The sequence below is a fragment of the Mesoplodon bidens genome (genome assembly GCF_964165515.1).
Source record: "Mesoplodon bidens genome assembly, chromosome: 11".
Classification (NCBI taxonomy): Eukaryota; Metazoa; Chordata; class Mammalia; order Artiodactyla; family Ziphiidae; genus Mesoplodon; species Mesoplodon bidens.
The window spans coordinates 74,837,201-74,854,408 of NC_138167.1; the positions used below are offsets into that span (position 1 = coordinate 74,837,201).

General features: G+C 38.5%; 1 protein-coding gene across 10 annotated transcripts in view; it reads left to right on the forward strand.

Annotated features, from left to right (window-relative positions):
• SLC41A2 (solute carrier family 41 member 2) overlaps nt 1-14,867 on the forward strand; it is a 152,781-nt gene extending 137,914 nt beyond the window's left edge. For all 10 annotated transcript variants that reach the window (XM_081249449.1, XM_081249454.1, XM_081249453.1 and 7 more), the window contains exon 11: nt 11,212-14,867. In XM_081249449.1, the coding sequence (XP_081105575.1) occupies nt 11,212-11,397 (186 nt within the window). In that variant the 3' untranslated portion in view covers nt 11,398-14,867. The remainder of the gene's footprint in view (nt 1-11,211) is intronic.
• The last annotated feature ends 2,341 nt before the right edge of the window (nt 14,868-17,208 follow it).

Here is a 17,208-nt window from a genome sequence, read left to right on the forward strand (position 1 = left end):
TGTTCCCTTTCTCCACACCCTCTCTAGCATTTATTGTTTGTAGATTTTTTTGATGATGACCCTTCTGACAGGTGTGAGGTGATACCTCATTGTAGTTTTGGTTTGCATTTCTCTAATGATTAGTGATGTTGAGCATCGTTTCATGTGTTTGTTGGCAATCTGTATATCTTCTTTGGGGAAATGTCTATTTAGGTCTTCTGCCCATTTTTGGATTGGATTGTTTGGTTTTTTTGATATTGAGCTGAATGAGCTGCTTGAAATTTTGGAGATTAATCCTTTGTCAGTTGCTTCACTTGCAAATATTTTCTCCCATTCTGAGGGTTTTCTTTTCATCTTGTTTATAGTTACCTTTGCTGTGCAAAAGCTTTTAAGTTTGATTAGGTCCCATTTGTTTATTTTTGTTTTTATTTCCATTTCTCTAGGCGGTGGGTCAAAAAGGATCTTGCTGTGATGTATGTCATAGAGTGTTCTGCCTATGTTTTCCTCTAAGAGTTTTATAGTGTCTGGCCTTACATTTAGGTCTTTAATCCATTTTGAGTTTATTTTTGTGTATGGTGTTAGGGAGTGTTCTAATTTCATTCTTTTACATGTAGCTGTCCAGTCTTCCCAGCACCACTTATTGAAGAGGCTGTCTTTTCTCCATTGTATGTTCTTGCCTCCTTTATCACAGATAAGGTGACCATATGTGTGTGGGTTTATTTCTGGGCTTTCTATCCGGTTCCATTGATCTATATTTCTTTTTTTGTGCCAGTACCATACTGTCTTGATTACTGTAGCTTTGAGTATAGTCTGAAGTCAGGGAGCCTGATTCCTCCAGCTCTGTTGTTCTTTCTCAAGATAGCTTTGGCTATTCGGGGTCTTTTGTGTTTCCATACAAATTGTGAAATTTTTTGTTCTAGTTCTGTGAAAAATACCATTGGTAGTTTGATAGGGATTGCACTGAATCTATAGATTGCTTTGGGTAGTATAGTCATTTTCACAATGTTGATTTTTCCAATCCAAGAACATGGTATATCTCTCCATCTGTTTCTATCATCTTTAATTTCTTCACTAAGTGTCTGATAGTTTTCTGCATGCAGGTCTTTTCTCTCCTTAGGTAGGTTTATTCCTAGGTATTATTCTTTTTGTTGCAATGGTAAATGGGAGTGTTTCCTTAATTTCTCTTTCAGATTTTTCCTCATTAGTGTATAGGAATGCAAGAGATTTCTGAGCATTAACTTTGTATCCTGCTACTTTACCAAATTCATTGATTAGCTTTAGTAGTTTTCTGGTAGAGTCTTTAGAATTCTCTATGTATAGTACCATGTCATCTGCAAACAGTGACAGCTTTACTTCTTCTTTTCTGATTTGGATTCCTTTATTTCCTTTTTACTCTGATTGCTGTGGCTAAAACTTCCAAAACTCTGTTGAATAATAATGGTGAGAGTGGGCAACCATGTCTTGTTCCTGCTCTTCATGGAAATGGTTTCAGTTTTTCACCACTAAGAATGATGTTGGCAGGCCTCCCTGGTGGCGCAGTGGTTGAGAGTCCGCCTGCCAATGCAGGAGACACGGGTTCGTGCCCCGGTCCGGGAGGATCCCACATGCCGCGGAGTGGCTGGGCCCGTGAGCCATGGCCGCTGAGCCTGTGCATTCGGAGCCTGTGCTCCGCAACGGGAGAGGCCACAACAGTGAGAGGCCCGCATACAGAAAAAAAAAAAAATGATGTTGGCTGTGGGTTTGTCACATATGGCCTTTATTATGTTGAGGTAAGTTCCCTCTGTGCCTACTTCCTGGAGGGTTTTTATCATAAATGGGTGTTGAATTTTGTCAAAAGCTTTTTCTGCATCTATTAAGATGATCATATGGTTTTTCTCCTTCAATTTGTTAATATGGTGTATCACATTGATTGATTTGCGTATACTGAAGAATCCTTGCATTCCTGGGATAAACCCCACTTGATCATGATGTATGATCCTTTTAATGTGCTGTTGGATTCTGTTTGCTAGTATTTTGTTGAGGATTTTTGCATCTGTGTTCATCGGTGATATTGGCCTGTAGTTTTCTTTCTTTGTGACATCTTTGTCTGACTTTGGTATCAGGGTGATGTTGGTCTCGTAGAATGAGTTTGGGAGTGTTCTTCCCTGTGCCATATTTTGGAAGAGTTTGAGAAGAATAGGTGTTAGCTCTTCTCTAAATGTTTGATAGAATTCACCTGTGAAGCCATCTGGTCCAGGGCTTTTATTTGTTGGAAAATTTTTAATCACAGTCTCAATTTCAGTGCTTGTGATGCTCTGTTTATATTTTCTTTCTTCCTGATTCAGTCTCAGAAGGTTGTGCTTCTCTAAGAATTTGTCCATTTCTTCCAGGTTGTCCATTTTATTGGCATATAGTTGCTTGTAGTAATCCCTCATGATCCTTTGTATTTCTGCAGTGTCAGTTGTTACTTCTGCTTTTTCATTTCTAATTCTATTGATTTGAGTCTTCCTGTTTTTTCTTGATGAGTCTGGCTAATGGTTTATCAATTTTGTTTATCTTCTCAAAGAACCAGCTTTTAGTTTTATCACTTTGCTTTGTTTCTTCATTTCTTTTTCATTTATTTCTGAACTGATCTTTATGATTTCTTTCCTTCTGCTAACTTTGGGGGTTTTTTGGTTCTTCCTTCTCTAATTGCTTTAGGTGTGAGGTTAGGTTGTTTATTTGAGATGTTTCTTGTTTCTTGAGGTAGGCTTGTATTGCTATAAACTTCCCTCTTCAAACTGCTTTTGCTGCATGCCATAGGTTTTGGGTCATCATGTTTTTATTGATATTTGTTTCTAGGTATTTTTTGATTCCCTCTTTGATTTCTTCAGTAATCTCTTGGTTATTAAGTAGTGTATTGTTTAGCCTCCATGTGTTTGTATTTTTTACAGATATTTTTCCTGTAATTGATATCTAATCTCATAGCATTGTGCTCAGAAAAGATACTTGATACAATTTCAATTTTCTTAAATTTACCAAGGCTTGATTTGTGACCCAAGATATGATCAATCCTGGTGAATGTTCCATGAGCACTTGAGAGGAAAGTGTAATCTGCTGTTTTTGAATGGAATGTCCTATAAATATCAATTAAGTCCATCTTGTTTAATGTATCATTTGAAGCTTGTGTTTCCTTATTTATTTTCATTTTGGATGATCTGTCCATTGGTGAAAGTGGAGTGTTAAAGTCCCCTACTATGATTGTGTTACTGTCGATTTCCCCTTTTATGACTGTTGGCATTCACCTTATGTATTGAGGTGCTCCTATGTTGGGTGCATAAATATTTACAATTGTTATATCTTCTTCTTGGATTGACCCCTTGATCATTATGTAGTGTCCTTCTTTGTGTCTTGTTATAGTCTTTATTTTAAAGTCTATTTTGTCTGATATGAGAATTGCTACTCCAGCTTCCTTTTGATTTCCATTTGCATGGAATATCTTTTTCCATCCCCTCACTTTCAGTCTGTATGTGTCCGTAGGTCTGAAGTGGGTCTCTTGTAGACAGCATATATATGGGTCGTGTTTCTGTGTCCATTCAGCCAGTCTCTGTCTTTTGGTTGGAGCATTTAATCCATTTACATGTAAGGTAATCATCGATATGTATGTTCCATTTACCATTTTCTTAATTGTTTGGGGTTTGTTATTGTAGGTCTTTTCCTGCTCTTGTGTTTCCTGGCTAGAGAAGTTCCTGTAGCATTTGTTGTAAAGCTGGTATGGTGGTGCTGAATTCTCTTAGCTTTTGCTTGTCTGTAAAGGTTTTAATTTCTCCATCAAATATGAATGAGATCCTTGTTGGGTAGAGTAATCTTGGTTGTAGGTTTTTCCCTTTCATCACTTTAAATATGTCCTGCCACTCCCTTCTGGCTTGCAGAGTTTCTGCTGAAAGATCAGCTGTTAACCTTTTGGGGATTTCCTTGTATGTTATTTGTTGCTTTTCCCTTGCTGCTTTTAATATGTTTTCTTTGTATTTAATTTTTGTTAGTTTGATTAATATGTGTCTTGGCGTGTTTCTCCTTGGATTTATCTTGTATGGTACTCTCTGTGCTTCCTGGACTTGATTGACTATTTCCTTTCCCATATTATGGAAGTTTTCAACTATAATCTCTTCAAATATTTTCTCAGTCCCTTTCTTTTTCTCTTCTTCTTCTGGGACCCCTATAATTCGAATGTTGGTGCATTTAATGTTGTCCCAGAGGTCTCTGAGACTGTCCTCAATTCTTTTCATTCTTTTTTCTTTATCCTGCTCTGCAGTAGTTATACCCACTATTTTATTTTCCAGCTCACTTATCCATTCTTCTGCCTCTGTTATTCTGCTGTTGATTCCTTCCAGAGAATTTTTTGTTTGTTTGTTTGTTTTTGGAGTACACGGGCCTCTCACTGTTGTGGCCTCTCCCGTGGCGGAGCACAGACTCCGCACACACAGGCTCAGCGGCCATGGCTCATGGGCCCAGCTGCTCCGCGGCATGTGGGATCTTCCCAGACTGGAGCACGAACCCGCGTCCCCTGCATTGGCAGGCGGACTCTCAACCACTGTGCCACCAGGGAAGCCCCATCCTTGATTTTTTTCAAGTGTTCCCTCACAACTATCACCCACCTATAATTAGTCCCTTCCCCCAACTCTGTTATATCAGATAATTTACCAATTTGCCTTTATCCTGGGACTTCATTTCCAGAGCAGTCCACCCTCCAGCTCTGTCTGGAGTCTGTTGCCAGCCCACTGCACAGCTCTTCCCCTGGAGGTTTCCCTCACTCTCTCTTAGGTTGGCACTTCTATTTTCTGGATCTCAGGTCTTTCTCTTTCTTGGTTCTCTCCCTCATTTTGCATCAAAACATTTTCAAGAAAGTTCCAAAGAGAACATGGGAGAATTTTTCTGAGTGCCTGCATGTCTTAAGATGACTATAGTTTACCCTCAACACTCAGTTGATAAATTGGGCACAGACTTATAGACTGGAAATACTCTTCTCTCAGGATTTTGCAGGTATTGCTCCCTTTTCTACTAGTGCAGCTGTTGAAAAGTCAGATTCTTGTTACTCATATATGACCTGGTTTCTTTTAATTCATAGCAAATAGTTGTCATGTTCTTTCTATGTGTCCAGCACTGTTCTAAGTGCTCTGTCCTGTTTAATGCTCATCTCATCATCTCTATGAGAGAGGGATTGTTTTCCCTATTGTACAGGAAGGCAACTGAGGCATGGAGAGGTTAAGTAGCTTGGAGGTGGGAGAAGTCTGTTGACTGGGCACTTTACTGTTGGAGGATCGGGGGTAGTTGGCCATTTCACGGGGAGCCCTCCAAGTTTGAACATCTAAGCCTCCTCTCTGGGGAGTTATACTTCCGCCTGCCTCTGTTCTTGGAACAAAATAAAGGTCTGAAAGAATCCCCCTGTTAACTGTGCAGACTTCCAGTTCATCCTCGTCCTCTGCCAATACCTCATAATGTCTGGTATCCTTGAGACCTGAGTCATTCCCATTCAGTTTCTCTAGAATACAGCCCTTTATTCTCCCACCTGGGAAGGACAGTTGAAAGAATGATGAGAGATTGCAGACATTTGCTTACTCCATTCACAGACTTTTATTTTTTTTATAGTCAAAACTTTTATATTTAGAATTAGCCAGCTGGACACAGTTTGGATGATCCCAGTTTTGTTGGCAACATCCAAAGCATTGTAGTCAGAAGCCAGTCAAACATATGCCTTCTTCTCTCTGTCAGGCATGATCAGGGTGTTGGCCTCAGCCATGTCAGTGTCACAGAGCTTCTTCACAGCCTGTTTAATTTGGTGCTTGTTGGCCTTGACATCCACAGTGAACCCCAGTGTGTTATTGTCTTCTGTTTTCTTTATGGCTGACTCAGTGGTGAGGGGGAACTTGGTGATGGCATAGCGGTCAAGCTTGTTTCTCCTAGGGGTGCTCTTCTGAGGATATTTGGGCTGCTTCCTGAGCCACAGTGTTTTGGGCCATCAGAAGGCAGATGACATCCAGATCTTTTTTTTGTTGCGGTGGATGCCTTTCAACACTGCTTTCTTGACCTTCAAAGGCTTTGTTTTGGCTTCGTCTTTGTGAGGTCAAGGGCTTCCTTCTTCCACTGCGGCGCCATCTTCGTGAAAAGTCATTCACAGACTTTATAATAATCCTTTGGTGTTAGCCTCAGCACTACTTGGTCCTTACAAGTCCAAACTTGTCATGGATTCTACAGGGCATACTTACTGCCTTCCTTTCTCAGGCATCCCCCTGGGTAGGTATTTAAATAGTGGCCCAGGCAGCCCTAGTCAGTGAGTTGCTGCTGCCCAAGCTGCTTACACTTTGTATTACGAAACACAAATGTACAGGAAATTATAGGAAATAAGATAACCATGTAATTACCACCCAGCTTTATCAACCATTAGCAAATTATTTAAGCAACTATTTCAAAATGCTCAATAAAAATACATCATACCTATGGTTGGTGCCTCCTAGATATCCCTTCCTGGTCTTATTTCATTCTCTTCCTAGCAGTTATTAGCATTCTAAATTGGTATGTATCGTTGCCATGCATGTTTTTATACTATTGCTACAGATGTGTGTATCTATAACATATTGTATTGTTTTTCATATTTATAAACCTTATTAGAATCATTTATTTATACTGCTTTTTTCATTCAGCCTTATGCTTTTGAGACATACTCATATTGATTCATGTAGCTCTTTTTCATTCATTTTATTTTTTTATTTTTCAAGTATTTATTTATTTGGTTGCACTGGGTCTTAGTTGCAGCAGGCAGGCTCCTTAGTGGTGGCTTGCCAGCTCCTTAGTTGCAGCACATGGGCTCCTTAGTTGTAGCAGGCAGGCTCCTTAGTTGAAGCTCCAGGGCTCCTTAGTTGTGGCATGAGAACTCTTAGTTGCGGCATGCATGCGGGATCCAGTTCAGTGACCAGGGGTCGAACCCGTGCCCCCTGCATTGGGAGCACAGAGTCTTATCCACTATGCCACCAGGGAAGTCCCTCTTTTTCATTCATTTTAGCTTCTATGTAAGTGTTCAGTTGTATGACCTAAGAGTTAACTTAGCCCTTCTTGTTTCAATAGACATTTCAGGTTATTTCCAATTTTCGGCTTTTACAACAGTGATGCAGTGAATATCCTTGCACACTTCTCTTAGTATGCATGCATACAGTACACCAAGATATTGGTCTTTCTGGTCCTTGGGTAGCCACATGGGATCTGGGCCCAGCAGAGCCCCTCAGGCTAGCCTTCTTTAGCCTACATAGTTTTATCCTTTTAGGGTTTCAAGAGGGGAAAAAATCATTGTTTCTAGTGGAATTGCTGAACTAAGGAGCTGCACATCTTCACACTTAACACGCAGTGCCACATTGCTCTCCAAAGTATTAATAATTGTGCATGTTGCCAATGTGGAGTTCTTTTTTACCAAGACAATGTACTTCACTGATGGATGAGAACTTGGGCTTTAGTGTTAGACTAAACTTGAGTGGATGAGTTTGAGCCTGACTCCCTATGAGCTGTGTGATCTTGGGCAGACTTCTTATACTTTATAAATGCCTTTGTTTCCTCATAGCTCAAATAGGGATAGTAAAAATCGATAGCATTTTACAGAGATGTTTTGAACATTAAATCAGTTCATACTCGTTAACCTCTTTGAATACCGCATGGCCCCATAAACAGCCATTTCAAAAACAATGTTCACTATTATTGTTGTTTAAAAGGTGCTTTCTGTCAGTCAGATGGTTATGAAACAGAGTTCAGTGTGGTTTTAATTTACGTCCCCATATTATTAGTGAGGTTGGGCATCTTTTCACATGTTTATTAGAGCTTTAGGTTTCCTCTTCTATTCTGTTGGATTGTTTCTTTTTCTAATGAACTGCAGGAGTTCTCTGGATATTCTCTTAGTATTTGAATACTAATTTTTTTGTCAGTTATGTGTAGTGCAGAGATCTTTTTCCAAGTCTGGGGCATGATTTTTAACTTTATTTATGGTATTTATTGAACCACAGGAATCTTTAATGTAAGTTATAAACAGTTCCTTTAATATATTATGCATTTTATTTATGAAATCATTCCCTACATCAAGGTCTTAAAGACCTTCTCTTACATTTTCTTATAAAACTTTTTGAGTATTGCTTTTTTTTGGGTAAGATATGCCTAGGCAGATGTTGCTTTTTTTTAAAATAAATTTATTTATTTATCTGTTTTTGGCTGCATTGAGTCTTCATTGCTGCACGTGGGCTTTCTCTAGTTGCGGCGAGCGGGGGCTACTCTTCATTCCATTGCGCGGGCTTCTCATTGCGGTGGCTTCTCTTACTGCGGAGCCCGGGCTTTAGGTGCGCCGGCTCAGTAGTTGTGGCTTGTGGGCTCTAGAGCACAGGCTCAGTAGGTGTGGTGCATGGGCTTAGTTGCTCCATGGCATGTGGGATCTTCCCAGACCAGGGCTCAAACCTGTGTCCCCTGCGTTAGCAGGTGGATTCTTAACCACTGTGCCACAAGGGAAGTCCAAGTATTGCTTTTTATATTTGTCTTTACCTGGAATTTATTGGGAGTATGAGGTAAGGGTGCCATTTTAGTTCTATTTTGTGTTTGTGGACCATATGGTCTCTGTCCCAACTACATAATTCTGTCATCGTAGTACTAAAACAGGTTTCTTACCCTCTCTGACTCACCTTCTCCAAGTGAACATTAGAGATGATAACAGTACCTACTTAATAAGAAGGTTGTGAGGATTAAATAATAGACTAAATACACAATAAGTAAGCAAATAGGTAGAGTTGTGTTCCAATAAAATTTTATTTACAAAAAACAGGCAGCAGGTTGAATTTGGCCCATGGGCTATAGTTTGCCAACCCCTGTTATAGACAAATCTCCCATTCAGTGTAAATGTTATACCACGAATTAGTAAATTATATATCACATATGTATGATGTATGTTATATAAATTTATATAAATATACTCATTATTAATATATAAATACATAATGTTATTAAAAATATACAATATGGATTTATTTGTTTGTATTTCCTGCCAATCCCAGAGAAAATAGCTACCCTCATTCTCTTTAAAAATTTTGTTTCCTCCAGCACGTATTACTCACACAATCAACAAATTTCTTTATTGAACCTTCATATACTCCAGTATTACAGAGTTTACTACATAATTTGTTACATTTATAGACAGCCCAAATTGGTTTTTTTTTAAGTTGTTTTGATAACTTTTGGTAACTTTTACCCTTTACCCTAAAACTCTACCCTCTGACACTGTGTGTTATAAACTAGTGTCTCCTGACCCAATAACCTTCTTAAGTTTACATCTCCTGCCCTCCTTGCCCAGGACAAACAGTTCTTGTTCTCATAGGAGTCTCTTATATGAAAGACCTTGTCTCCCGCTGATTTTTATGCCCTCAATCAGATATCAAGGGTCTACTTTGTGAGCTAGTCACTCTGCTAGGTGCTGGAAGCACAGGGGTGAACAAGTTCCTAACACACTGCCGAGCTGTGGCCTGACCCATCCAGGGTCCAGTGGGTGACACTCTCTCGGTCTGTACACTATGCTTTTATTAATGTAACTTGAGACTGTGCTGCCTTTTTACCTTTCTCTTCATCTTCCTAAACTGAGGCTCTTATTAATTATCTCAAAGTAAGTATGGCAGATATCAGGCCCATTTTGGTTTTGTTCTCCTCAAATGAGGAGATTGAGGGTTAATGGTAAGAAGCTTGCCCAGAGTCATATAGCTGATAAATGGCCAAAGTGGAAATCAAATCCAGATCTTATGACTTCCAAATCCAGGATTATTTCTAACATTCCGTGCTTCCTCCACATGCAAAACAGATTGTCCTGAAGAATAGGACAATATGATTCCAAAACAGTCTTTGCCATGAAACACTAAGGAAGAATCAGCCTCATACAAAAGAAAACAGGACTTAAAGTACAACCTCTCTCTCTGACTGATGTCCAAAGACATGTGAAATTCCCTCCTTTGGATTAAGTATATGGCTCTCAGCTTGGACAAGCCACCATCCTTCCTGGTAAAGGTGTCAGAGCTAAACCACAGCGCAGAAGTTTGGAACCCAAGGCAGACACCCCACCTTCATGGCCTACTTGTCAGAGTAGTGAAAGGTCACAGACCCTGGACTCGGCTAGACCTAGGCAGGCTTCCTCGTATACGTACCAGTGTTCTCACTACCACAAATAGCAAAGTAATAGCAATGACACTGTTAAAATCAACTAATAGCAGACGTCTGTTGAAAGTGTATTGTGTGCCAGGCACTGAATTACTCAGTCTGTTGTTTAATCCTCACAACATGCTCATGAGAGTAGATGCCATTATCATCTCTAATGTTCATTTAGAGACATAGAGAGGTTAAGTAACTTGCCTATAGTTAGCCAGCAGGTATAGAGGTATGCTCTTAACCAGTATCCCGTACTTGCCAACTTGTCCTAAACCAGTGAATATTAACCTCTCTAATCCCAAATCCCTTTTAATACTTTAGGTGTTTGAAAATTAGAGAATCCTCTTACTCTAAATGGATGAAAGAAAAAAATCATTTATCTGATCCCCAAATTCAAAGCATTACAAAGGTCTTAATATTCCTGATATCCTAGAAGATACTTATATCACCTTAGTATATGAATAGCCCTTTGAAATATTTTGACCCTGTCTATCTATAAATATATCTGTATCTGTATCAACAAGTCATTCCTCAGTGCACTTACCTTCTGGTGACTGTTCTTACCATTGAACCGAAGTTTTCCTTGACAAGCCATCAGTGGCCTTATAATTAGTAAGTAAATGGTCAGTTCTCCATTTTTATTTTATTTGATTATACCTGCAATAGGAGAATGTTATTCCTTATTTTAATTTTTATTTCCTTCTTCATATGTCTTCTTCCTTCTTCACAGATTTATCATATAGGAAGAAGGTGAAACAACAGTGGTTTGGCAAAATGTACAATACTATTAAATATAAGGAACATGGTGGTTTGGGGAAGGCTAGAAGAAAATGAGAAGATATATGTGACAAGTTGAAGAAAAACTTTATTAATTGCAGCAATACATAGTATTTTTCTTGTGAAAAGAACATGTTACTGTCAATTAACTCTTTCTTCTTTTCCAGTGAGGTTCTTGACTTAGACGCATGCTGTTCCCTTCAGAGAGCAGTGGCTTAGGCTTACGGCCGTGTTTACTGGGCCAGGACTGTCCAGGCAACGGGAGTAATCTTTGGTGCTCTTTTCTAGGTGTTTACCTTGCTGTGGATTGCTGACTGGATGGTCCGTCATTTCTGGAGGAAAGGAAAGGACCCGGATAGCTTCTCCATCCCCTATCTGACGGCACTGGGTGATCTGCTTGGCACAGCCTTGTTAGCCTTAAGTTTTCATTTTCTTTGGCTTATCGGAGATCGAGATGGAGATGTTGGAGACTAATAAATCCTACAAACCACTCTCAAGTTGCCAAGAAGGAAAACACAAAGACAACCACTTATGGCTCTTTTTCAAAAATTTTAATTCAGTAGTTTGACTTCTGCGAGGGTAATCTTCAGTTGGCCCTGGTTCCATTAAATGGCCTTAACATTTTATTTTTAAAGAATTTGTGCTGAAACCAGAATGAACAGTATTTGTGCTGCTTTTCATAGAATAAATGATAATTTGACATAGACATAGACACAATCTCAAGCTCTGAAATAAATAGGAAAGAATATAGGATGTTTACAATGAATAATTTTAAAACCACAGACATAGCAGAAATGTAATGTATTACTGTTTAACTCATAATGCCACGTTAAAGGAAACAGAGTTCTGGTTTAGCCTTTCTTGTCTCACAGATGTGTTGTACTGCAAGGCAGACTTTAAAATGAAAGGGGCCCAACCAAACTTGTAATAGTTCTAACTAAGCCCACCTCTCTGCCAGCTGAGGATCCATTTACCAATTACTTTGCTCCTAACCTGACCTCAATATGTTCTGCTGAGTATGAGATAAACTCACTTTTACCTGTTTGTATGAATTTCCCTGTGCTGATGCTAATTTAATTTCAACTCTGCAAGTTCTCGGCAGGCTACCCCTTAAACACAGAACGGCCTTTAATGAAAGCAATGGGTCTTTTTTTTTTCTTTTCTTTTTTGGCCGTGCCATGTGGCATGCGGGCTCTTAGTTGCCCGACCAAGGATCGAACCCGTGCCCCCTGCATTGGGAGCTCAGAGTGCTAACCACTGGACCACCAGGGACATCCCACCAGTGGGCCATTTTTGATCATTGATTTGTTGAAAGAATGTTGATCTTTTTCTGAAGACTTAATAGTCCAAAATGAGATAACCTGAGCTGTGTTTGTAGAAACAAGATGATGTGAGAAATCGTGTGTGTGTGTGTGTGTGTGTGTGTGTGTGTGTGTGTGTGTGTGTGTGGTGTGTGAAAGAGAGACAGAAGCTTTTGATGGAGAGCTAAATCTTTGCTAAAAATTGTTGATAGCAAAGATCATAGTGGGATATTAGCATTCTGTGGTTATTCTTTAGCACATTTTATTGGTATGCTTTTGTCATGCGGTGCAAAAATTTTGCTTCTGGCCAGAATTTAGTATTTGTTACCTACCTTATAATTAATACTTTCTTTTCATTAAAAAAAACTGTACCATTTAATATAACCAAGCTATCATAAGATTTAGAATGAGCAAATGATTCACTCGCTCCTCTTAAGAACTCTATTGAAACTTGTAGGTTTACCATTTTAAAGGAAAAATTGGTGGGGTTACTTCGGTTATTGCTCATGCCTGTGCACATCATCTGTTTGCACAGGCTGACTTCTGCGTGGGAGACTATCAGGTACACTGCTATGTTTCTCAAATATTTTTCTAAAACTCTGATTGTATTCTGAACATTTGACCAACACCTTAGGTATTCAATAGGTAAGCATTTTTATATTATATATAGTTCATTTTTTTAAAAAAATGCAGTGGAGGGGCTTCCCTGGTGGCGCAGTGGTTGAGAGTCCGCCTGCCGATGCAGGGGACACGGGTTCGTGCCCTGGTCCGGGAAGATCCCACATGCCGCGGAGCGGCTGGGCCCGTGAGCCATGGCCGCTGAGCCTGCGCGTCTGGAGCCTGTACTCCGCAACGGGAGAGGCCGCAGCAGTGAGAGGCCCGCGTACCGCAAAAAAAAAAAAAAAAAATGCAGTGGAATCTCTCAAGACTGTCAGATATTTAATAATTTAACTGATAAAGGGAAGAAGAAATGCACATCGACTTTGACTGTTGTGATTTAAGTTGTCAATTAGTGTTAACATTATATAAGTAGTAGGTTGTTTATAAATATATTGGGGGAGTGTTCCTATTAAGCTCTTTAAAATAAGGGGACTGGTTTAGAGTTATATATTTTTGCTTATTTTGAAACTTTATTCTACTCTTCTGCCTTATAATGAAGCTACTGAGGCAGAGAACTGAACTAATTATAGAATTTCTCCTTTGGAGAGTTATATTGTCACATAGTGAACATTCTTATAAAAGAAAGAATGATTAAGTTGATGAATATTTAGCTGCAAGATTTTTTATTTTTAAAATATCCATAAATTCTTTGATTTTATTGTAAAGCATTTGTAAATTGCTTTTTTACATTTGGGCTATATGATTCAGAAGGATTTATGTTTCCCAGTGATTTCTATTTTCATTTTTTTAACCTAAAGAAGTGCACAGCAAACCACATTTTTAAAGCATTTACCAACAACTTTAGTGCATTACATATTCTAAAACACATTCAAAGACATGTATTATTTAGTACTCACAACAGTACATGTGAAATAGGTCAGGTAGATATTCCTATCTCTATTTTACAGCAGAAGAAACTGAAAATCAGAGAAGGTACATTTTTAATGTTGCACAGCTACAGAGTACCCAAATTGTGATTAAGTACAGGTCTCCAGTCTCCTAAGCCAGTTCTATTTCTGTGACCCTCCAAATGTACCAAGAGTACCTAACTCATTAATTGAGAGGAAATCAACTAGAGAAACAGGATTTTCTAAAATAGAATAGAGTATTGATACATCTCTCCAATTTCAGACAGGTAAATCTTCATTTAATATATCTTGATGGTAAGTATAGCCAACTCTAAATTATTCATGTTCCTAAGACCAAGGAAATCAAAGATAAATGAATACTTTGGAAGAAAGAACAATGCCTTATTTCATAGAATATTTAATTGCCACCACCCTTCCCAGATCTAGCCATTTTCCATGAGATGCTAACAGATAACTAGGATGACTGATATGAGTTCTGTCCCCTCTCTCTTTTGCTACCCAATCTTGGCTACAGCAACAAAATGTCTAAAAGACATGTAATGAGAAAAAAAAAAAGACATGGAAAAATCAGTCACCAACTAGCTGAATTAATTTATAAAAGAGGTTTAAATTCCTTTTAAAAAATTTTACTCGTTTCTTGAAAGCCTTTACATAAGTATGGAACCAATAAGATAACTTTGCCTACCCACAAAAATCATTTATTATCAGTCTTACATACAGCGAATTCACAATATTTATTTTTATACAACGTAAGTTTGCTTTCTGAACTTCTTCGCTTCACTAATTTATCAGGCACTTTATTTAAATACAGGTAGTCTTTTCAAAGACATTTTTTATTTTTCCCTACAATCATTTTTTTCTTTAAAAAATAAAGTTTCTTAAAACCTAATAAAATAGAAACTGATGCTAATGTATCTTCTGGGAGACATCAAAAATTCCACGACGTAGACTATCAATGATGAAGCCAAGTGAAGTACATTTTGAAGAGTCTTTCAGTAATTGGGCTTCCTTGCCTTATAATATAGCTTTAGTATAGTATACCCATTTATAAAAGGCATCTGCCATCTTTGAATTGTTGTAAACCAAATAATAAAATTTAAGGTATATTTACCCAGCCTTGTTGTACTTACTTCTTGATAAACCAGATGAACACTGAGCCTGTGTGGAACTCACCCAGAGAGACTGGGTGGTCTGTGTATATATGTTGTGTTTATGAGCATAATAAATTGGGCCCTGACCATACCTAGAGCTCCACTCCATTGCTTTACCACTTTTTCACTGTTAGGTTCTCTCCTAATTATTCAGCTTAGGTTCCTTGGCCCATCAACCTGTACATCCTCAACTGCCTCCTTCATACTTACTGGACAGCTCTGGTTAAATACAGCTCTATGCCTATCCTTTGCCTACATTTGAACAGCTGAATATGTTTCATGAAGAACCCATGACTGCTAGGACAGATCTTTACATTCATAACCTCAGACATCAAGTTAACCCTCAACTGCCCAGCAGCCTCCCCTATTTCTCTAATCATTTCACTCTCTGGGAGATCAGGCTTTTGTCCCCACCACTCTACTGAAAGTACCCCCGTCAGGGTCACCAGCAGTCTCCATGTTGCAAATCCAGAGATCAGTTTTCAATAAAAATCCTCATCTTACTCAGCCTCTAAAGTTATATGACAGAGTCTCCTTCCTCCTTGAAATACTTTCTTCACTTGGCTTACAAAAAAGTCTGCCTTTTGCTTTCTTTTCTGCACCGCTGGAAGCCTCCTCTCTGTCTTGCTGGTGGTTCCTCCACCTCTCAATCTCTAAGTGTTGGAATGCCCTACAGCTCAGTTTTTATTACCATTTCTCTATTTTTTTATCCCTAGGTGACCTCACCTATCTCATTGTTTCAAATGCCATCTATACCTATTATTCCTAAATTTCTCAATCTAGACTCTCACCCGAGTTCCACATTTGTATTTCCATACTAAACAACCAATGGATCACTGAAGAAATCACAGAGGAAATCAGAAAATGCTTAGAGACAAATGAAAATGAAAACACAACGATCCAAAACCTATGGGACACAGCAAAAGCAGTTCTAAAAGGAAAGTTTATAGCAATACAGTTTTACCTCAGGAAACAAGAAAAACATAACCTTACACCTAAAGCAACTACAGAAAGAAGAACAAACAAAACCCAAACTTAGTAGAAGGAAAGAAATCATAAATATCAGAGCAGAAATCAATGAAATAGAAATGAAGAAAACAATAGAAAAGGTCAATGAAACTAAAAGCTGGTTCTTCAAAAAGATAAAATTGATAAACCTTTAGCCAGACTCATGAAGAAAAAAAAAGGAGATGGCTTAAATCAATAAAATTAGAAATGAAAAAGGAGAAGTTACAACTGAAACCACAGAAATACAAGGGATCATAAGAGACTACTGCAAGCAGCTTTGTGCCAATAAAATAGACAACCTGGAAGAAATGGACAAATCCTTAGAAACGTACAATCTTCCAAGACTGAACCAGGAAGAAATAGAAAATATGAACAGACCAATCACAAGCACTGAAATTGAAACTGTGATTTTAAAAACTTCCAACAAACAAAAGTCCAGGACCAGATGGTTTCACAGGTGAATTCTATCAAACATTTAGAGAAGAGTTAACACCTATCCTCCTGAAACTATTCCAAAAAATTACAGGGGAACACTCCCAAACTCATTCTATGAGGCCACCATCACCCTGATACCAAAACCAGACAAAGATATCATAAAGAAAATTACAGGCCAATATCACTGATGAACATAGATGCAAAAATCCTCAACAAAATACTAGCAAACCAAATCCAGCAATACATTAAAAGGATCATACACCATGATCAACTGGGATTTTATTTTAAAGACTTTTTTTATGTGGACAATTTTTAAAGTTTTTATTGAATTTGTTACAATATTGCTTCTGTTTTATGTTTTGGGTTTTTGGCTGTGAGGCATGTGGGATCTTAGCTCCCCAACCAGGGATCGAACCCACACCCCCTGCATTGGAAGGTGAAGTCTTAACCACTGGACCGCCAAGGACGTCCTGATGAAGTAGGATCAGGACAAGTGGGATTTATCCCAGGGATGCAAGTATTCTTCAATATCAGCAAATCAATCAGTGTGATACACCACATTAACAAACTGAAGAATAAAAACCATATGATCATCTCAATAAATGCCGGAAAAGCTTTTGACAAAATTCAACACCCATTTATGATAAAAACTCTCCAGAGTTTTTATCTCCAGGTTTTATCATACCTCAACATAATAAAGGCCATCCATATACGACAAACCCACAGCTAATATCATATGCAACGGTGAAAATTTGAAAGCATTTCCTCTAAGAGCAGGAACAAGACAAGGATGTCTACTCTGCACCACTTTTATTCAACATAGTTTTGGAAGTCCTAGCCACAGCAATCAGAGAAGATGAA